This window comes from Neoarius graeffei, chromosome 4 (assembly GCF_027579695.1).
Source record: "Neoarius graeffei isolate fNeoGra1 chromosome 4, fNeoGra1.pri, whole genome shotgun sequence".
Taxonomy (NCBI): domain Eukaryota; kingdom Metazoa; phylum Chordata; class Actinopteri; order Siluriformes; family Ariidae; genus Neoarius; species Neoarius graeffei.
Window position 1 is genome coordinate 74,760,814 of NC_083572.1, and position 24,031 is coordinate 74,784,844.

The 24,031-nt window shown below is 37.8% G+C and overlaps 1 protein-coding gene across 2 annotated transcripts in view; it reads right to left on the minus strand.

Annotated features, from left to right (window-relative positions):
* pbx1b (pre-B-cell leukemia homeobox 1b) overlaps positions 1-14,318 on the minus strand; it is a 111,461-nt gene extending 97,143 nt beyond the window's left edge. For both annotated transcript variants that reach the window (XM_060919708.1, XM_060919707.1), the window contains exons 1-2: positions 13,805-14,318; positions 12,430-12,503 (exon numbers count right to left, since the gene is read on the minus strand). In XM_060919708.1, coding sequence (XP_060775691.1) covers positions 12,430-12,503; positions 13,805-13,992 — 262 coding nt within the window. In that variant the 5' untranslated portion in view covers positions 13,993-14,318. The remainder of the gene's footprint in view (positions 1-12,429; positions 12,504-13,804) is intronic.
* Positions 14,319-24,031: the final 9,713 nt, after the last annotated feature.

Here is a 24,031-nt window from a genome sequence, read left to right on the forward strand (position 1 = left end):
ACACCTTGCTCTTAGTTTTGTTATTTTCCTTGGCACAGCGTCAACCACACGTTAGTGGTCGCTGTTTTAAAACCACTGTGATGAAATTGCGCAGTGTATTTTATTTCAGCGTGCGCCCTGGTTCCCATGAAGTGAATGGTGCTGACTGAGAGGCCTGGCTAAAATGATTTACTCCAGCTGTAATGAGCTATACAGCAGTAACCGTATACTATGACTACTGTCACCTTTAACGCTGTGCAAAACGCAGCACAGTCTCGCGGTAATCAGATCTCTGGCTCGTTTCAGCCTTGTCAAATATTCCTCCGTCGCCCTCTCTCCTCACCCCATTCTCACCCTTCAAAAAATAACATTACATCACCCCACAGCTCGCTCTTATAAATGGGTCGTTCCCCAAGGGCGTGAAACCTTACGCTGGTCAAACACACGCCGCTGGAAAAAGGCTCTTTGTTGAGAGAAGAGGGGGGAAAAATATCAAACGGCAGGCCAGTCTGTCTCGAGCTGTATGCAGGAGGACTGCTGTGGTTTGACGCAGGTTTATAAGATTTAGATTTATAACAAATGAAAGATGTTTACATCTCCTTTTCATTTCCAATCTTTCTCAGTTGGCGTTTGTTTACAAGTCCGATTTCCAGGAACCTGAGGACAGGACTTTACTGATTATGATGCTATGAGAAACTCTATGTTGGCGAAAGAAGAGGGGAATGAATTGATTTAGTACGTAATTCATTTTCAAACGTCGCTCAGTGGAGTTTAAGTGGAGAAAAACGAGAAGGGAAAATGAAAAAGTCACTGAGTGCGTTAACAGTTTCCATAATGGCTTCATTTATGAACGGGGGAAAACAGTGAATTAGGAAAGCGTGTGAAGTGAAACTGGAAGTCAAGAAACTATTTGTATCCTGTTTATTTATGTACGCCAGGAGCGGAGTGCGAGTGTTACTCAACTCTTGCCGTTCTCCTATTTGTTTTTTTTTTCTTAGCCGAGGTTCAAGGCAGTGTCACGGAGCGGCATGCATGTGACGCTAGGCAACCGCACGCCTTGACACCATCCGTAAGTGCCTGGAGATCCAAGCATTCATTCCTCTGAGACTAGTTTCTTAGTGTCAGAAGAGACAAAACCCGAAAAATGACACACACACGCGCACAACAAAGAACATTTGCACTTTCTCCTTTCAAGTGCAAGCCTGGGTTATGTCATTGCAGTGTGTTATGTGGAGTAACGAAAAAGCCCATGAGTGGTGTTAAAGTCTGTGTGCGTGTGTGTGTGTATGCACACGTGCATGAGAGAGAGAGAGAGAGAGAGAGAGAGAAAGGTGGAGTTGGGGCTATATTTTTGGAAAGCTGTCAAAGCTCTATGGACTGGTGGCACTCTGACAAGGCACCACCATTGTTTTCAGCAGAGTTTACCAGCTGACCTTTCTCTTTCTTCCTCTTCCTTACTAAAATTAAAATTAAATTATGTGAACGATTCAATAAGACAGCAACTACCAGATATGATGGCTTTCGGTATATCGCTGTATCTGTACTAAACGCCACACTGCACTGTATTTAAATAACTGGGCATGGGAAATTTAAATAAATAAATAACTTTTTATACCACAGCTACAGCATTCACGATAAGGTTCAAGCAATCATTAGTTCGTTCATTCGTAAAAGCTTTAGCCTGGTCAGGGTCACAGAGTTTATCACAGAAACTCTGACTGGGACACCAGTCCATCACCTTTATACTCTATGAGTTGCAACTCTCGGAGTACGATGCTTAGACTACAAGAACATGTATATATATATATATATATATATATATATATATATATATATATAAAATAAGGGTTGTTTTACAATCAGGGTACGCAAGCTAAAAATCCCATTTAACACTTATTATCTTCAATATCAAAAGGCTTGACTAAATAAACTTGGTTGTTTATTGTAGCCCTGTGATAGCTCTATTTACCATGCAAAAAAAAAAATGTGGTGATAACGTTATTTTTGGTGAATGTATGGCAATATATGTCATATTTAGCAAAATTACTCGTGTCATTTAGAAAAAGTGCTTTTTTGACCACAGGTAGCTCCAAAAGGGATGCACTTACATCATTCTTTATACCATAAAACACATATTTGGTTCCATATCATTGGAAACATAGTTAAGTTTTAACGCTGAATGCCAGTAAGTTTTCAGACTATTTTGATCAAATTAGTATGGAATTGTGTCAAAAAAAAAGTCCTCTCCGAGACAGCGAATTTTTCAATATAAAATAACATATCTAAAATGATTATTTTCATCCTAAAACGTGGTCAAGATATCGGGACATAAATATTAGAGACAACTAACACAAAGCTTACAGCCTTATATTTAAAAGCGCTATGGAAGTAGTGGATTCTGAATTGTCAAAAAAAAACGTCCTCTCCGAGAATCACTTCATTTGTTTCTCCCAGCCCTGCTTAAAGCTTCACTTAATCTTGTTATAATACAAACTATTACACATGCCTATCTGTTCTTTAACTTGTTCTTTAACTTCACTTAAAAACTGGTACAAGAACCAGTTTGAATCAATTTGAATTTTGGACCCCTGTGACACAAACTTTGTACCCTGATTGTAAAACAACAATGAGACACGTTCCAGTAATCAGTTACAGTCCCAGTCAAAAGTTTGGACACATCTTCTAATTCAATGTTTTTTCTTTATTTTGTTATTAATTAAAAGACACTTTGCGTCTTAAAGTAATGATGTTCTGCCATTTCTCTTTACTTAGTTGAGCGGTTTCTTGACATAATATGGATTACTACAGTTGTGGAATAGGGCTATTTACTGTATTTTTATTATTTACTGTTTAATCTCATACACATTAAAGTGCCATTCCACCATTGGATGTATTCTTTGGCATAAAATACAATATATTTTATGACAACATGACTAGACAGAGAAATCTTTTAGCTTCAAAATGATATATCAAACATAATTTTTTGACAACGACAAGTATATTAATTTTGCGACCAAAGTCACCTACCCTTTTAATTTCCGCGCGGTAGTGAAACGTGATGTCATCAGCAGGTTCCCCTTCTTGTGTACCGCGTGTCGGTCTATTTTTAGACCAGGAAACCCCCAAAGTGAGAGAGTCATTTCTCCTCGTATATGGGGGCCAAAAAAAATTGCGAAAAATTTTGAGTTAATCTTTCAGTTAGCTAGATTTATTGGTATTAGCTAGATTTATTGGTATTATTTTTATCGTGCTCTATCCGCCATTGCTGATAATATGTGCCACGTCACACGTCACGTGGTACACAAGAAGGGGAACCTGCCGATGACATCACGCGCGGAAATTAAAAGGGTAGGTGACTTTGGTCGCAAAATTAATATACTTGTCGTTGTCAAAAAATTATGTTTGAGATATCATTTTGAAGCTAAAAGATTTCTCTATCTATCTAGTGATACCATTTATATATGTTGTCAAAATATATTGTATTTTATGCCAAAGAATACATCCAATGGTGGAATGGCACTTTAAGAAGGCAAAGCGTCATCAAGGTAAACGCTGGCTACTTTGAAGAATCTAAAATGTGAAACATATTTAGTTTATTTCACACTTTTTTTTATTTGCCACATAATTCCATATACGTTCCATATTTTACTTCATAAGTTTTGGTGTCTTCAGTGTTGTTCTACAATGTAGAAAACGGTCAAAATACAGAAAAACCTATGAATGAGTAGGGGGGGCCAAACTTTTGACCGGCACTGTATCTCAATAGGAGTCTTGTTATAATGAAAACATAAGAAAAGTAAGTAAAATCATATCACATATTTATCGCTGTGCTCTCAAGCTTGCGTTACCGTTTCAGAAAGCTATCCATTGTGTGTTTGGCGCTAATCCAGTGTTTGTATAGCTTATTTTAAAAGTGACATGTTATTCATTTTCTTCTTGCACTTGATGTGTTTCAGTGAATTCAGTGTTAAACAAATGTGCATCGTTTAATTCATTTTTGAACGGTTCAACAGAGGGTCTGTGATGAAAACGAGCAAAGAAAAAAAAACACTGCTGTAAAATGTACAGATGAGTGACAGTATAATATTTAGACATTTAAATAAGGGACAAAGTCTGTTACAAGTGTTTCAGTTGCACACTGAGCCATAATGAGCTTCCACAAGAGCTTCAACGTGTCTTTGCATACACACAGCCTAATCTAGGAATTTGAAAATAGGGGACAGATCCCTCACTAGTTGTAGAAACAGGGGACAGAAAATATTAACATGGGTAAAAATATCCCTCATTTGTTACAGTTAGTGGGGACAGAAAAATAAATAATACATTGGTAGATATTTTCAAGAGTACATCTATAAACAGAACAGTTTTATTAATCTTTACTTTTAGAATAGCATTAACATAATACTAAATTGAACTTTCAACAAGAAAAATTAAACAAATTACTCAAAAAAAAAACTAGCAATCATGTAGAATGTGTAAGATTACCAGGACTACAAAAATGCAGAAAAATAGGCTTTACTTATCCAAATGCACCTGTTGGTTCTAAAGTTAAAGTGCAGAGAACCTCACAGCACAACATGAAGTTACCTTAAAATATAATATAAATGCCTCAGCTTTCATGTAAGAAAAAAAACTATTAATACTAGTACTGTGTGCAGGCAGTCTCTCCTGAAGACTAAATTAAACAATAATTATAAACTAATAAAATAAATGGCTCAGGCTTCATAGAAGAAGAAAAAACAATTTGAACAGAATCTCACAGTATGATGCTGAAGCTGCCTAAACAATGGAAAATAAAATACTATTTTGGCAAAAATGTTGGCATCCATTAATTTCTTGTATTAAGTAAAAAAAAAAAAAAAAGTGCACACAGTCCTTCACTGTAAACATAACACACTTTCAGTAACAGAATTTAAGCCTACATAAACACTGACTCGCACATCATGCAGTGTTGCCAGATACTGCTGACGTTTTCCAGCCTAAATATGTTCAAAACCCGCCAAAATGAACTTAAAACCGCCCAATCTGGCAACACTGCGCGCATGCTGCTTCTCTTGAACGTATACACGGAAGTAAGGCGGAAGGTAGTTTGTCGACGTCACCTCAAGACAACGCCAACGATTGGATATAATAGTTCACAAAACTGTTTTACCCGCTAAATAAACCATTCGGAATACTTCGGTCCTTTCCGATATTTTCCGATTGGTGTGTAAACAACGCTATATTTACCGCGGTGCTTGCTAGCGGGTGCTGACAAACTGATACGCACAAGATTCAGTAAAACGCGACTACACGCTCTCTACTTATAAATGCGCGACAAAATGAATAGATACGCGATATCACTCTCGCGCCCAAAAAGTGGATGTGCGACAGACAGATAAAAAACGCGTATTATCGCGTATTACGCACCCTAGATTAGGCTCTGATACATTCTACAAGCCTGCATCACCCGTCTGTACCTTTAAATATTATTATGACATAAAGCATGATAAAAATGGAATTCTGTTGAGATAAAAGTGCATTGTCCGTATAAAGTACACTGAGTTAAATTTGCGAATGAAATTGGCTATACAGTAAATCTGCCGTTTCATATTAACAACGCTGTTGTCCATAACCAGCATTAATAAGAATAACAGTAGCAAACGCACTACAGGAAAGTAATGCATCTATTATGAAGTGGGTGCACGAGAACACAAATTGAGACGCTGTGTGTGAAACAACACACTGTTCACTGAGTGCACAGTGAAAATATGTGAGGAATGAACATGCAGACCGGGTTCAAAAGAGAAGAGGGTCAGAAGTGAAGAGGGGAAAAAAAAATCAGACTAAAAAATCCCGCTTTTAGCAGTAAACGAAGTCAGTAAGGAAGAATAGAAAAACAAAGTTAGGTCATAAGATCAGGTCGTGCCCTCAGACCATGCACACACTCCCCTGCAGGCGTCGACTATCACACCGATTAGCTTAAAACACACACGCACGCACACCTTGGTGAAATCCAACAAATAACAAATGTGACAGAGCAACAACGTTCTGCCAAAAATACACTTCCTATCTTGGATTACAAAGACATTATTTGTAGTAATACGTCATCATTATGTATAAACGGTTATATTAAAAAAAGCAAATCGCAAACGCGCAAAGCACACGGCAAGTCGGCGAACTCGTGCTTTTATTTTGTATCATAAGTAAGATCGTTGAGAAAAACAGTTTGCGTGTTTGTGCACACATTTCAGATTGCACATTTTCGATCGGAAAAAAAAACCCATTTAATTTTCGATTGCAAAAACATGCGAACAACTTTCCTCGATTATCATACTTACGATATGAAGACTTGCATTAACAGTGGCAGAATAAGCCACGTTATCGTTCATATTATGGTTTTATTGTGAACTGTTCAAGTTTCCGTACATACTTCAGTATTATGCTGTGGGTTATATTTTATTAAATATACCGTGTATTCACACACAGTACACAAGCTTACAATACGTGTGTGTGTGTGTGTGAGCACTGATTATCTGCTCAGGGCTAGGATTCTCGTTATTATGGAGTGATTTAATGCTATTTTGTTTCTGCCTTCATTATTTATCTTTTTTCCTGCCCAGGATCTGCAGATAGAAAAAGGACAGTAACTATCTCTGCTGCAAAGCAATTGAAAAATAAATAAATAAATAAATAAATTACACAGCAACGTTTTAAAGGCTGCTTCACCGTACATGGATTTACTCCTTCATGGAAAAACTGTTCCACTATTATGCTCACGACTACTTTACTGCTTCCTTTAAAAAAAACAAAAACAAAACACACACTCCTTGGATTCAACAGTAATACTTCAATACAGTATCAAGCCTGTACGTGGGAGTGTTGTAGCACGATTATAATATAGTACATCTGACATAAAACTCATTTTCAGTGAGAAAAAGCACAGAGACCAAATATAAAAGTTTTGAGTCGAGGACAAATGCCGAGGGATGTGAACAGCACTAGCAGTCAAGCTCACTGTTTATACACACTTATGTACACGGAAAAAAAAAAAAAAACACCCTACTTAAACAATGAGAGGCACTATTGATCACTACGAGGTAAACGTCCTTGCTGGGTTAGAATGTAAAGCAGGAGTGTCAAAGTCAGGGCCTGGAGGACTAAAGCTCCACAGAGATTTGTGGTTTCCTTCCTCTAACACACCAAACTCAGCCCATGAAGGAGTCAGTAATTAACTAAGCGATGTGCTAATTGAGGTAAAATGTAAAAATCTGCAGTGCCATGGCGATCTTCATCGGAGTCCATCACCTCAAATGTGAAAGCTGATTTATATTATAAAATAAAAGCATGCTGCAATCATAAACTGCTGTTCTGCAATGTATATGTGCATACATGATCTCTATATGTACGGAGCTGTAGTTATTAAAAATAATCAATAACCTGACTAAAATAAATGTGTTTTTAAATGCATGCTTATTGTGCTTAGTTATGCATGGGCTAGAAAGACATTTTCGTAACAATATTCAACTATTCCTATTAATAAATCCTTCCCCCCCCCCATCAAATCGTGCGCTCTGATTGGCTCGCGAATCCTACGATCCAGACCCCGGTTACAGACCTTTGGCGACTCGCTCGTTCACAACAACAACAAACATACTGTAGTAGCAATTTTTTGTCAACATTTATTTTCGCATTTCTCAGTATAACAGCATTAATGGCGATAACGACAGTGTTCACAGCGAAAGCGAGTTTTACTACCCTGATGAAGACGAAACAAAAGAAAACATTTCAGGAGAAAGCCGAGTAGCAGGTATGGTTTCCCTTTCGGGCGCTCTCGTTTTCTGTTTAAAGGAAAAAATTAATATATTATTTACCAGCTTAAAGTCGGTCCGTATCGTGAAATACCGTGACCTCGGCTTTGAAAATACTGACCGAGGCCTTTATTTTCAAGACCTCGGTCACGGTATTTCACGACACGGACCTCCCAGCTGGTAAATAATATATATTTATGCTACAGTCATAACAATGCTATTATTACCAAACAAAAAACAGCGTAAACACTGCAGCATGTTTATTCCTTCGAGCATATGTAGAGGAATGTAAGACATCTGATAAAACACACAGTTTTATATCTGCTTATCTTCCAGTTCGTTCAGTAACACTCATTAGACTCTATCGTTAAATTTTATGAATCAGTCCATTTCCTCTATAGTATCTGTATGTGCAGACATGCCTAAAATATTAATTTTGACACGTTCGCTAAATAATTAGGTGTAAAATATCACTGTGCAACCTGGACGTCATGCCAGATCATTTTGGTGGGAAGTGTTCATATATTATGCCATGCTCAAATTAACAACACTGTATTTCTCCCGATATTCATCAGTGTCGTGCTGATTTAAGTAAGAGAGTATGAAATACGTTTCGGTTTTTTTGCTGTGGTTTTGAGAGCTGTTTGTGTGTTGCGCCAGGCTATGTGAACACCTGAATCGTACTTTAGACCTTGCTATGAGTGACAACAAAACATCATCACATAATACCAGCTCACTTGAGTCGTATGTCAGCAATATGACGACATACCACAAGATTCAACACGCGGTACTGCATTTTTACTCTCGATATATAACCTCTCCTGTTCTGGAGGTGGTGTAAAGACAACCAGCTTCCTTACTGTGGACAAGTTTGAAAACGGCTCCATCAGAACTGGAGGAAAATTGGTTTTTTGGTCACAAAATCGTCTATGGAAGTTCATGTTTACCAGCACGTTACAGAGATAGTACCACGTTTAACTCAGATATCCACAAACACGACACAAGACTCAAGTGCAATAACTTAAGACCGATTCTCACCAAATCTGATCAGCGACAGTTTAATGTGTAGAGGACCCTTTGTATGGAATAGTCTAAAAAAACAAAAAAACAATCACAAAACGGTACATCTCAGCCCCTTCTCGAGAAGCAACCGATAAAGGAAATCTTGAATAATCCAACTACAAAATTACACTGATCTATCTTTCCAAATCCTTGTTATCAATTAATTGTTCATAATCAACGATGTTTTCATGTTTAATATTAGATTTGCTCAGTAAGTTGATCTTCAGCTTATTTCTATCATTTTATTCAGCAAATCAATATCATTATTGTTATTTTATCATGTATTCACATATTTGCTTGTAGCAAACTGTATGTTTGTTTTTCCTGGCTATCTATTTGATCAATTACTTTAATCATTAAGGGTTTGTTGTTGTTGTTTAACTTTATGCTTTATATAAGTTGACCCTAATGTTGTCATTTTTTATTTTAACAAGGGGAGACCCTCGAAAAACCATCAGGTTTCAGGCCTCCCCTGTATATCTTGTATTTGTTATATTTTGTTAAGCCAATTTTGTACTTGTACGTGCAATAAACGAAAAACAAACAACAAATATTACATCACGATACCTGAAAGCATTTTCTGAATAAGTGCCATATTACTGTAATATAATATGTATAGTATTTGCTCGCAACTCGCATGTTTCTTTCTCAAAGAAGGCAGTTTTCTTCACCAGATCAGGCTGAAAAGATAAACTACAGGGACAGGACTATCACTCAACTAAGGAACTTTTTATTTTTGGAAATGTAATTAAAAAAAAAAACAATTATATCATCAACCACAATATAATACTACTTTGAAAATAATTATAAACTCTTTTCAACTCCTGCTTTTTTTTAAAGGAATGTAACTGTTCGAGCAGAGGCCAGCGCTGAGCTACAGGACGCTTCTGAAACTCATCCCTGCTTGTAAATCACGGTGCTAACGTGTTGCATTAATAAACACGAAAACCTCAAACAGCTGGATCATATGGATTTCAACACTCGAGGAAGCTTGTGCAAGAAATGTAGACACTTCACGTTTTATCCTCTCCTATAATCTCAAACCAGACGAGGTTTGAGCTAAATATTTTGCTCGGCCTAATCTCCGTTGAGAAGCGGGGAGGAGCGAGGACGGCCATGGGATTCCCCTACAGGATTTTTTTGTCCAAACTAAACACACACGCCAAGAGAGCTCTCCAGAAAGAGAGCCAAACGAATACACCTCAAATCTAAACCGTCTTAAAGCCCCATCACTCAGCAAGCACAGTGTATACCTGCGCTGTCTTACAATCTTGGGTTCTAGATTTGGCCTGTGAACACTGCAGCACTGCTCGAAATGGGAAGGTGAGCTTAAGGGAGAAAGACAGCGTGAGCTTGTCTGGAATAGGTCCATGTCATCCTGAGCTCGAACTCTGAATGAACCCGAGGAGGGAGTGAAAAACTCTGTGCATAGCTTCGTCCCCCCTGCTGCTGCAAAACAACGCAGTCAGAGAGAAAGAGAAAAGCAACAGGGGAGTTTGATTTCAATGCAAACGCCACGCCGGCCAGGGCAGCACCACAGCCGAGGAACCTGAATAAACGACAGCATTCGCACTGAAGCTATCTGGCCAGGAGAGAGCGTTCAGACAGAGAGAGAGACAGAGAGAGAGAGAGATCTCCTTTAGATATCTCCATCCATTTTATTTCACGCACTAATAACTGTGAAAAATGCCCGAGCCTTTTCTGTGATGGAGTCTCAGGCGCAAATTCAGCGCTGTTCCGTCTCTCCAGAGGTGAAAATAAAAAGAGCTTGTGAGTCTGAGGTCTATCTTGCATAAGATTCAGGCCGCTCATGGCGTTTTATATTGCCAGCAAAGAAAGACTGGGAACATGGATATCAAACGGACACATCACAAATGAATTCCCTGATTGTTTAAACCCACCCACCCACCCACCCACACACACACACACACACACACACAGGAAACCTGGGACCTGGTAATTTCACCTAATCATTAAACACTTAAAATCATGCAGGGCAAATTTTCCGCCACGTTTCTGCTCAACTTGACTCTTGCAGTTCTTAAAACCAGAATGAAAAAAAAAGTGATAAAGTAGACTGCGGAGAGTAAAAGAGACATTGACAGAGCAGTAAGGCAGAAACATCTGTACACAAGGAGACATTTTCAGCTGCGAGAGAGATGGCTAGCGAGACAAATCAAACAAAATGTTTACCATCTACAAGTGGCCGAGGTGGCACATACAAGCTTTAGCAACCGCTACGCTTTAAATAAAGATACACTGAGATACAAAGCAAGAAGTAAAGCGAAAAAGTCATCTGCATCTGCGGATAGTTTCAGCTGGAAGAGCTCTGCATACCAGGATGCAAATAAGTCGACCATTAAATACACGCGACATATTTTGATTTAGTTCAGAGAGTTCTGCCTTAAATGTGCTAAACATGAACACAGCAGCTGTTGAACTAAAATATAAGAAAGAAAAGAAAGAAAGGACGGACGGATGGAAGACTTCACTTTAAATGAGTGGCTTAGACACTTAATAAGGTTTCTCACTTCCACACAGAAACATTAACGGACTCAATGGGGAACCAAAAGCCTTTTCCTTCAACTCATATCCATTACTTCAAAACTTAAGTTTGCGGCAGGCCTTTTTCTTCAAAGTCACATTATAATATTAATATGAAATATATTTGTCTTCTGAGAAATTTATACAACATTTAAAACACTGGACCAAAGACACAAACTCCAACATTTATACACACACAGGCTGACAGAGTGTGTTAAACCTGACCTATATACTGTACACACACACACACACACACACACACACACACACACACACACTAGGGTGCATCAGTTGCCCTCACTTTCATAAAATCTGAAGCATTTTTGTTTGGGTGTTCCTTTTCACCAATAAAGACATCCTGTAAAATTTTTTGACCACATTCAAAAGTCTAATGGTGGCACCATGAGGTTCATTTTTTGCCAAAAAATGCTTATTTTATGTTTTCGCGTAAGGTTTGAATCACAACGTTGGACTCCATTTATTGATTTCTTGTGAGCCAGAGATCATGTTAAGAACCTTTGCAAGGGATTGAGAAGCATTAATGTGATTCATAATACATTTGTATTGTTTAAAAAGTAGTTGAACAATGATTCAATGAGCAGCTAAAACTCAAACTGTGCTTGATAATATATTTAGAATATGTACTAAAAATGTGTATCTAAGATATTTGGTATACTCTATAAGGTGCCATAATGTTTCATGAAAAGTGATTGAAATTTTGTCATAAAAGTCATAAAATAGCAGCTTTTTCCATAACTTTGAGCTCTTGGTGCCACCATTAAACTTTTGAATTTTGTCAAAATATTTCACCCAGTGTGTTTTCTTACCAAAAGGAACATAAAAACAAAAATGCATCATGATCGGAGGAACTTTTCATTTTTAGGGGGCAACTGATGCACCCTAACACACACACACACACACACACACTAAGTGAAGGTGTCATAACAAGAAGCATTTTAAAATTAAAAAATAAATTAAATAATAATAATAAATGCTAATAATAATTAATAATAATAATATATCTAAGTGTGTATATGAATAAAGCATGACTGACCTGTTTTCTCTTTGATCTCGCACAGGACGTTAAAGAGCGCAGGCTTCATCCTGTGACAGTTCAGCGCGTGCTTCCTAAAACAAAAGGTAAAAATGTCCGCGTGATCAGAAGCTCGCGCTGTAATTTTCCCGCCTTTTGTGCTTGATGATGATGATGATGATGAAGACACCATGGGGCCTGCGCGTGACCAGATACTGCTGAAAATATTTACCGCTTTTTACCGTCAGGAACGATTTACGGCAACCATTTTATATATTAACAAGTAATTAAAATAAAGAAAAAAATACAGAGCCGTGATTATTATTATTATTAATTACTTAATTTAACACTGTTTCCTAATTAAGTCCTAATGATGTTTTTGTGTTGTTGTTGTTGTTAAAGGCTGATGTATGACTCTGTCCCGGGCCGTCCAGCATGGCCCCGTCCCAAACCGCATGGTGCCGGAGTGTTGTGGCCTGTCACTACCTGAGATTACTGCACTGAACTGCTCACACAGCCGAGCCGCCTCTTCACCCACAGCACTCAGCGCTTTCGGATGGAGCCGCAGTCAACGTCCAGTCGTCATGGTAACCGGGAAAGCTTCGCTCGTAGCTGCTAAAAGCTTAGCTATAGCTAATTAACAAACGAAATTATTGTACAGATCGGTTTCATGTCCTGATGAGCTTGTGAGCTACTTTGTTTGGTTAATAAATAGGAACAGGGATTATAACCACTACACTCAGGGACGATGTAAACTGTACTATATTAAAAACAACAACAACAACAGACTTAAAGACGAGTATCTTAACGGTCACGCCGACCAGATTAATCAGTGCTAACAGTCAGCTCAGCTAACTCAAAGGTATAAAGTGTATTTTTTTAAATTTAATTAAGTCGCCACCAGGTTACTTTTTTTTTTGTTTACAAAACAAAGATGTTGTGTCTTGTAAAATTAAAACCTTAAAAAAAATCATATTTAGTGTGTAGCACCGAGGCCTATGAAACAAACACAAACACACAGGAAACGTTTCTAAATTCAGATTGAAATCCTGAAATAAGAAGCACGATTAGCATCAAACTATAGGATAGTGACATATATATATATATATATATATATATATATATATATATATCAGATCACAATTTTAAAAAATAAATAAATAAAAACAATGGGAGTTCAAGCCCATACATTTTTATAAAGTTTGTATTATTATTATTATTATTATTATTATTTAGTAGTAGTATCTGTATAATAATAATAATAATAATAATAATAATAATAATAATAATAATCTGTGACTAGATTTAGGGGCTACATATTTAACGCGACTTAATAATAAAACTATTTAGTGTGTGTGTGTATGTGTGTGTGTGTGTGTGTGTTTTGACAGCTTACCTGGCCTGCGCTTCGTCCAGACTTTGGTCTGTAATGGTCATAATTTGTTGCAAAATGTCTCCGATGTCCTGCTTCCTGCCGTCGCCGTCAGCTGCTCCGGTTCCCTCCTGCATGTGCTGAGGCAGGCCCGGGTGCCCCGCCATCCCCACCCCGGCGTGAGAGTGCATCATCCGCGGCTGCTCGTCCATGTCTGCCGCTTCCTCTGTCCCTGCAGCTTCGGCTAAACCTTACGCCTCAGTCTGTGCTGCTCGCCCGGTCAGCGGTGAACACGCACGCACACACACTCACACACTCTCTCTCTCACACACACACAGAGACTACAAAAAAAAGCCTGCAAGCTTGTCTTTGGACTCTATGAAATACGAGCTGAACTCTACCGGCCGGGCTGTGGACTGAATTGAAGCGGGCGCGTGTGTATTGAAAGCTGTCTTGCCTCACCGTGCTCCGGTTAATCACACTGGGTGCGATGGGCATTGAACACTCTCACCAGCAGCCGCTCTCAGCTCGGTCCATCCTTCCCTCTCGCTTTTGTTATACATTAACAGCGCAAACACCGACTATGGAGCATAAACCCCGCCCACGCGGCCTTATTGGATGGACAGAGAGTATCAACTTCCGCCCATTTTACCCGATTGGACGGTTGTGAGCACTAGCTCCTCCTCCGGTGCCTTTCTTCACACGTCAATCATGGCGCAGAGAGAAGACATTGAGAAGCGGGAAGCAGCTTACTACTGTAAACACACTGCTCTCCCTCCTGCTACTCTCACCTCCGGCATGTTGCATTCACATGCTAGAATTGGGCTTCACTGATTTCATGTAGCTTTCTGAACATGATTAAAACAACAACAACACTGAAACACCCAACCCAGCATTCTATCAAAGGAGACTTTTTTTTTTCCCCTCAGAGGTACAAATGCTTTTTCATTAACTAGGCTCAGCTATATAAGACATCATACAAGACATAACTCACAAGCTAACTTATTTTTTTAACCAAGGTGGGTTTGTCTCCTTTCCCTATTCATGATTTTACTGAATTGAGACCTTTTCCAAAACAACATCTCAAAGATAAGATAAGATAAGATAAGATAAGATAAGATAAGATAAGATAAGGTCGCCTTTTATTATCCCACAAGGTGAGATTTACATTGTTACAGCAGCAAAATATATATAAAGAGAAAAAGATAAGGCAGTGAAGGAGTCGTGCAAAAGTACTAAGTATACAAAAAAGGATGTATATATAAAAGAAATAAACTACACATTTAGAGATAAATTTTTTTTACAAATTTGCATAAATTAACAGGTTTGCAGATATACAGTTAACATAAGTGGAATTGCACGTGTAAGTATTGCACAGGTAATACTGCACAAGTAAGTCGATATATTGCACAAGAGCCATTTTAACCATGTGTAGCTAGCAGTTCGCTGTAAAGTATAGTCAGTGCACACAGTATACGTTCAGAGGGGTTTCTATGGATGTAGAAGTGATGTGGACAGTATTGTTGATTATTGTGAGGAGTGTCTGGTGCTGTGCTTGGTGAGGTGCCGGTTGTACAGTCTCACAGCAGTAAGGAGGAAGGAGCTGCTAATATAGATGCTTTATTATGATTAAATAATCATATAAAGCATCTAAAGTTCAGCATGATCACACAATATATTTTTAACATCAAGTCCAAATACTTCCTTCTTCCAATCTGGAAGTTTTCAGTTTTATGACATGGCGGTCATTTAAAGTGATTTAAATAAAATGAAAATTATTAAATTACAAAAAGGGGGAAAAAAACCATGGATAGCTGCAGCGTGTATATTACCTGTATTATTTGTCCTACCTGTTACGCAAAAGATAGTCAGAAGGAAACAATGTCATTTTAAAACTATGTTAATTTTACTCTGCAAAATGACAGACGGCATTATACACATAAGACAAAAGACAGTGAGTAGGTTTTCTGCATATCAATCATATCAACACTTGCCTTTGTCTGCCATATTTGATCTGGACACCAACTCAGAAAATTGGATGTCAGTAAAATCCTCTTTTTCTCTCTCCAGGAGACCATTACGTTTTCCAGCCCAATGCCAAACAGTACATTTATGTACAGTACAATAGTAGATAAAGTCCTTTCAGAGCAACAGATTTTATCCTTCATTCATTTACATTACTGCTAAATGAGTGTGCTTTCATTAAAAAATACCATACAGTTGAATTGAACTGAGTATTTTTGAACTGTGTAGACCTGCATTAAGCTAGACTTATATATAAGCACTCCTATATATAATTTCAGGCATCAAACCTTATGACTGACTGCAGTCTAACTCCACACAAACCCATTTTGTACAGCCTGCTACATGGTCCGTGAGATTGTGGTTTTATTCCGGTGCTCAGTGCAATGTGTATTATTTTTTCCAGGTATGTTGGAGGCCTACGCTTGGCTGCATTTGCTTGCCTCGCCCTGATGTAAGCCGATGACCCATAGTGAGCAGGCAAGTGTGTGTATGTGTATATGTGTTTCCAGGCTGAAAAGTGCCCTTCAGGCTCACCGAGTCCTCCATTCTGCTGCTCCTGCTGTGGGGGGCTAGAGGAAAGGGGCAAGGCACACACACACAGTCTCAATTCAGCCTACTGAAAGATGTCTGTAGTGTAGACTGAAGACTGAACGTTATATACTGAAGAATTAAAACTAGTTTTTTATTATTATTATTGTTTTATTTTTTATTATTTTATAAATATTTAAAATTTTTAGGGTGTGATAGTATATCTGTGTGACAATATGCCATAATATGGACCTCTGAAATAGTTAAATGTGCAATTAATTTAATTTTACATCTAGATAATATCTAATAATTACATTATTACATACATAATTAGTATGCATTTTAAAACAGGATATTTATTTATTCATTTATTTATAAATCTATGTAAAAGGACCAGTGGGTTTAAAGAGCAAAGGTTACTATGGTCAATAAAATGTAACAGAAGCTACAAAACTGAGTAAAATTGTATGTATATCAGCCACTTTATTAGGAACACCTGTACTCCTGCTCTCCCACTCCTCATTATAGCACCAGCACTGCACTGCCCTGATCCCAGTTGTACCACACTCGTTACTCTATCCAGACCGATCTGTGTGCAATCATTTCGGGATGCTGGTTGTACCACACCTGCTCACTCAATTTATATTCATCACAATGACTGTTCTTTACTTTTCTTTACTATTTCCATTGCAGTAAGTATTTATTCTAACCTCCCCAGTGCAATAACCACTTTTGTGCAATAACTTGTTCTGTGCCACTTTATTCTTCATCTCTTTTATTTATATATATATATATATATATATATATATATATATATATATATATATATATATATATATATATATAGACAGACAGAGAGAGAGATTACTTACAGTCTTATTGGCATGGATTTGTTCATCGCTTTATTTTTTACTGTCACCCTTTTATTTTAGCTTCTTAATGTGACTTAATTAGGCATCTACAGACTCACTCCATACGACATCTCATTGTACTTGTATACTAACAATAAAATCTTGAATCTTGCTTTGAATCATGCAGTTTTCCAATCAGCCAATCATGTGGCATCGATGCAATGCATGAACTCATGCAGATACAGGGCAAAAGTGTAAGTTAATGCTTATATCAAACATGAGATTGGTGGAAATTTTTGATCTTAGTGAATTTGCCCACGTATCTGGAAATTACACAGAATCATGTGAAAAAACAAAACAAAAAACAACATCCAGTGGGTGTCAACATACAAATAACCACTCTTTACAACCACGGAGAGCAGAAAAGCATCTCAACATGCACAACATGTTGAACTTCAAGAGAAGAAGACCACATCAGGCTTCACTCCTGCCACCCAAGAATCGAAATCTGAGGCTACAGTGGGCATAGGTGACCTTTTTTTTTTCAATCTTTAACCTTCTTTCAGTCTTCGAAAGCTTTTTGCCAAACACTGATAATATGTATTATTTTCTAATAATTGCACATCAAGGACTTTAAATGTTGTTGCTGAGCTTCTACATCATTTCGATTCTCTCTTAACAAGTACGTACAATTAGTATGTATAATTATCATACTAAGAATTCATAATTGATGAAACCCTAGTCAATACAAAAACATGCCATAGTATAGCAGATAGCAGGTCATTACACAAAGCTAAGCAACTTAGCAATTAATATTTGGAATATATGGAAAAGCAGTTATCTAAGTAAGCAGTACTGTATTATGTGCATCGTTTGCACACCCCAAGATAAACGTAAAACGTCTCATTATTTGGAATGCAGCATTATTTTAAATAAATTTAGTGTAGGCAATCCCATAATTCTGTTCACCGCACCAGAGTTCCATGAAGGTTTGAAGAAACATGCTGAATGCTCCAAAAGATGTAAATAAATTACTCATATTATAGCTAATAATGAAAGGTCATACACTACCGTTCAAAAGTTTGGGGTCACTTTGAAATGTCCTTATTTTTGAAAGAAAAGCACTGTTCTTTGCAATGAAGATCACTTTAAACTAATCAGAAATCCACTCGATACATTGCTAATGTGCTAAATGACTATTCTAGCTGCAAATGTCTGTTTTTTGGTGCAATATCTCCATAGGTGTATAGAGGCCCATTTCCAGCAACTCTCACTCCAGTGTTCTAATGGTACAGTGTGTTTGCTCATTGCCTCAGAAGGCTAATGGATGATTAGAAAACCCTTGTACAATCATGTTAGCACAGCTGAAAACAGTTGAGCTCTTTAGAGAAGCTATAAAACTGACCTTCCTTTGAGCAGATTGAGTTTCTGGAGCATCACATTTGTGGGGTCGATTAAATGCTCAAAATGGCCAGAAAAATGTCTTGACTATATTTTCTATTCATTTTACAGCTTACGGTGGTAAATAAAAGTGTGACTTTTCATGGAAAACACAAAATTGTCTGGGTGACCCCAAACTTTTGAACGGTAGTGTAAATTGTGTTGATATCGACGAGGTAAAATAACAACTCCAGCTAACATATGTGGATAATTATTGGTAGTTCAATATGAGAAGAACACTTGCTGTAAGTTTAGGATCTAGTAACTAGTGAGGGATAGTGAATAAACAAAGGAGACAAGGACTTTTGAAGGATGCAGCAATAAAGGAAGTTGCCTCAAGAATGGAACAAAAATCTGGTTTGAGCGCATCTCTGGAAAAAATAATTAATTGGATTGTTGCTCAGTGTTGGTATTTTCAGTTTGAACTTCTTCACATGGATTTCTTTTTCCTCAGAGAAACACACCTCTTACGTGTGCACCATGCTTTATTTATGTCCATTCTCAAACATGTATAGAAATAGTACTAAACTGTTTTACGTATCTTTAATATGTACCTTTCACCTGGAAACATGGATATAGTGTACCTTTAAATACCTTACATAGGTTGAAGATAGTACTACATGGGTTAAAGATGCACACTAAAAGTACAAAAGGTGCATGTTTGAGAGTACCACCCCGGAAATAAGGAAATGTACTGTTTAGTACCTTTTTTTTTCCTGAGAGTGTATACATAAACATGTTTTATTCTGTATCGCAATCCATGGGATTAATCATGAATGTTGTTTAGAGAGCGTCTGTGTGTATGTGTGTTTGAGGCCCTTTTGCTGAACGATTGTGTGCTGGCTTGGAGCACGCCTGGGCAGATGTTTGGCCAGTGTGACAATGTCTGGTGCTGCACACACACGCTCCCTCAGGTATTCTCGTTAGACCAACACTTAGCAGATGGCACAGCAAACACACGGCCGCTTCTCACTGCCAGGAACGGAGCGACTCTGCCCTCCTGCAGTGGCCAAATCAGTTCACTCGGGGATACAGGTTTCGCTTCACCTTCCCTTTCTGCAGTGTATATAAAATAGTTTTAAATAACAGGACAGTACACTGAGCTGGACTTTATTCAGTACAGTGATATATTAGCTAACAAATAGACAAAGGATTGTGTGTATGCATATTGTGTCTGTGTCTTTTGATGTGTATGTACTTTTTTTTTTAAATGTAGTTTTGTATAGAGTCCTAGAGAGTCCAAGCTTTTATTAATTATAATATTTGAGGACTACTGATGTTCACTGTGTTGGTAGCAGACCTTCCTACCTGGGTATTGTTTTCTTAATATTGTCATCCTAATGTGATTCAGTGTATTATTGTTACAGTTATTAAAAGTAACAGGGGTTATTTCAGACAGCTGTGTGAAATGCAACACCAGTGCAGGAAGACACGGCGTTCCTGTCCTCCTGTCTCCCTATAGATCACAGCATGGCGACAGTCATACTGAGACGACACACACCTCTGATAAGAGCATTAACACCTGAGGACAAGGAGAGGGAGGACGCTAACTTTAAGTTTTATTAGGAACTACAACTAGTTCATCAAGTAATAAATTTTGAATATGGAGCCTGCAGCAGTAATTTAACTAAGATTTCAGTGCTGTAAATATTTATTTTAATATTGTGCCATAAACAAAGTGATCGTAATTTGTTGTTTTAATAATGCAAAAAGAGCAAAACTGTGACAGACCTTAATGACGTACTGCAGCAGACAGAACTGAGAACTTCTACAGCGACAGATCAGCCAGAGACGGGAATTAACGGCAAATCGTATATCACACATCTCATCTGTGAAAAAGCTCACTGTAATCACTTAACCCCCCTTTGACGTGTATGGAAATGTGTGTGTGTCGGTAAACTAATGCACTGCGTGTTTGTGTGTGTAAGGGTGGGGTGGGGGATATATTCGTTTGAGTGTATTGGAGCTGACACTAGTGTTCTCCGTAGTGGATCAGTTGATTTCTCAGCAGACAGGAACCGTTTGTAGTGCCCTTAGTCATTTCCGGAGATAAAGAGGCTCTGTGCTTTCACTGGCTCTCGTGTCAGGGCCAACTTTATCAAGACTGGAAGGATAAAGGATAAATTCACAATATGAGAACTGCACAAATATTCAAAGTAATAAGTCTGGACAAAAACAGCATATTGCAATTGTACGTTTGCATATTGTTAAATGCAATACGTTAAAATATTCCATGATATGGTTAAAATTTGGCCTGCATTCAGTTTAGAAAAAGTAATTGTCTTTTCTTGGATCATACCATTGCCACACCTAAAGACAACTTATTTGGACTGCAAGATTGATTTAGAGATTTATACATTCTGATGGATAGGATAGGTTTACAATTAAATAATATTGGCTGGCATTGAGTGGTATATCAGATATATTCCATTCAGCTAGCATGATACTGAACAAGTTGAAGACGAGTTCAATATCATGCTAGCTGAATGGAATACCATGAAAAAAGCCATTATTATTATTATTATTATTATTAATAATTACACATACACACTCTCTTCTAGTTTTTTTATGTCCGTTGCAGGGCTTTACATTAGCACCCGCCCACCCGCCAAATGCGGGTAAAATTCGGCTTTGGCGGGTCATAATTTTAGTCCCACTAGCCACTTTGGCGGGTGGTTTATTCTGTGGTATGACAATATATTTTAATTGTAGTTTTCTCTGAAGGCATCTGATATAATAAACGCATTGCAATGTAATATTACGTGCCTACAACTCCCATGAGCACCTGCATAAACATTCTGACAACATGTTAGAATTGTTTAGAACGTCTCAGATAAAATCAATGATACGGTAACCTGCGGTTAATGACCGAAGCAACAAAGTTGCTGACGACTGACAAGCGCACTATGTGGTGGCATATTGCTGGAGTTTCAAACCCTGCTGCTCAGGAAAAAAGGGGCAGAGATGATTAGGGCCGGAGCAGCATTTTAAAATCACCGAGGTCCATGATGCGCAAAGCACGCGCCGAAAAATGTTCGACATATTTAAATGAGAGGGTGAATTACACATCACACAAGAGATCTATTCCTGAAATTACTTTTAATGGTGTTTGAACTGAATATCATCAGTTCTGAAAAAAAAAATCATGTATGTGGCAAGAGTAAGAATAATTTAAGCGTGTTTAATGGTTTGATCTGGCCCAAGCAATGAGGACAAAAGATACCCTCACCATGTAGCCTATGTAACTAAGATACATTAACAATCTGGCATCCATTACACCTACACACACACACAAAAAAAAAAAAAAATTCTGGGAAAAAAAATCAGTATACACCATCATGTTTTAGGTAAAGTTACCCAAGGCAAACATAAGTTGAAACTTTCCATTCTATTGCTTTGGCTTATCGAATGATTTATTTTTAAAATAAAAAACAAGGCAGGCTACAACTGCGCTGCTTCGAAAATGTAAATTGAACAGCTTGATGAAAGTGCGCTGATGATTTCCATGGAAACCCCGTGTCTCTTGCATTGCGTTCCTCCGCCGAGTCGCGCGCTCATTCGCTTTTGTGTTCTTGGTCTCAGAGCCGCGCGCACCAAACACACACAGAAGACAGAATCAACGTTTAACATAATTAACAATGCACTTTTTACGGAGACGTTTTAATGTTATTCTTTATTTTTTTTATCCAGCTGAATATTTAGCGTACAAATGTATTTTCAGCTCTTAAAAATGACTGAGGTCCGGACCACGGGGGCCTCAGAGCTGGCTGCAGCCATGGAGATGAACAAGACGCTAATAGGAAGATAAGACAGTTCAATGGCAAATGGAAGTTTAGGCGAGATTGGCTAGTTCATAGCAAAACCGAAAATACCATGTACTGCGAAGACTGTAGAAAGTCTGGCAAAGACAGGCAACAGTAATTTTAAACTCGAAACTATAAAGAACCACGAAAAGTCAAATGCACACATCGGTACTATAACATCAAAACCGGCGAAGACGGCTGGTCACTACAGGACAGCATTGCTTTCAGTCCCTGGCTGTCATGAAGTCGGTTGAGCTGGAGAGGATGGAGCTGCTGTTTAGAAACATTCACACGATTGGAAAGAAGTTGATCCACCCCAGCTATCAACTTATGGCCTGCTGGAAGCCTCAGGTCACGAAGACCATTTTTCATGGACCATTCAGACTCATCTGATGATGAATGTAATGAGAACATTTAATGTCTCTCTCTACACATGTACACACACACACACACACACACACACACACACACACACACACACACACACACACACACTATTAATAGATAATACATAATATACATAATAATACTTGATAATACACATAATACTTGCATATCAAAACATCAAATGTTTTTCAATGATAAATGTTTTGAATTGGACTTTTAATATTAGAATCAGTTTAGTTGTTCTGAATGTTATTTTTCATATTATACGATATTTCATATTATAAGGGGCTTGAATTTGAGTTCAATAAACAGAATACTCTGTTAATATTTTTGTCTGAATTGGTTGCATGTTTTCATATAGGGAGTTATAACAGCACTGAATACTTGAGTGCTACTGTAGAGATACACTATACGCTGCCATTCATAATTAAATCTAGATCTTCTGAACTTTAACATATCATAGTGAAGAAAAAACTGCAATTTCCTGGCAACAAAATTGTGGCTAGTGAAAAGGCTGAATGGCTAGTGACTCAGGAAAACCACTAGCCACAGTGGCCGGTGAGCAAAAAAGTTAATTTAAAGCCCTGGTCTGTTGGTATATTTTTCTCTTGTAAATATGCGTGAAGAATATCTAATGAAGTTTTGGTAGCCTTTCAGGCGTTCAACGTATCTTTCTCTTTCCCGGCAGAACAAAGAAATGCTTCTGTGCATGCACAGTAGAAAACTTTCTCATTGAATATTCATATCAATTCCGACGTGTGACATCATGTTGTCTTGACAACCATGCAATGTAAACCGTGTTCAATGCTCATTGGCTTTTCGCATGAGCTCTGATGTGTGACATCATGTTGTCTTGACAACATGCAATATTATCATAATATTGCACGCTGATTCTCCATTGGGTAGAGTGACATAATACATGTAGGATAAGCGATATGCTAACAAAATTGCATGCTATCAAACCAAATGAATGAAACCTGCTAGAAGGGAAAAAAATACGTTTTATTCCATCGAAAAAGCGTTCTGTATGTATAATAATGTACATTATTATACCTACGGGCCACTTTTTCTATGGAATAAAAACATGTGTTCTATTCCCTTCTAGCACGTGGATTGATGGCATGCAATATTGTTATCATATCGCTTATCCACCATGTATTACACCACTCTCCCCAATGGAGAATGAGCATGCAGTATTGTTATAATATTGCACATTG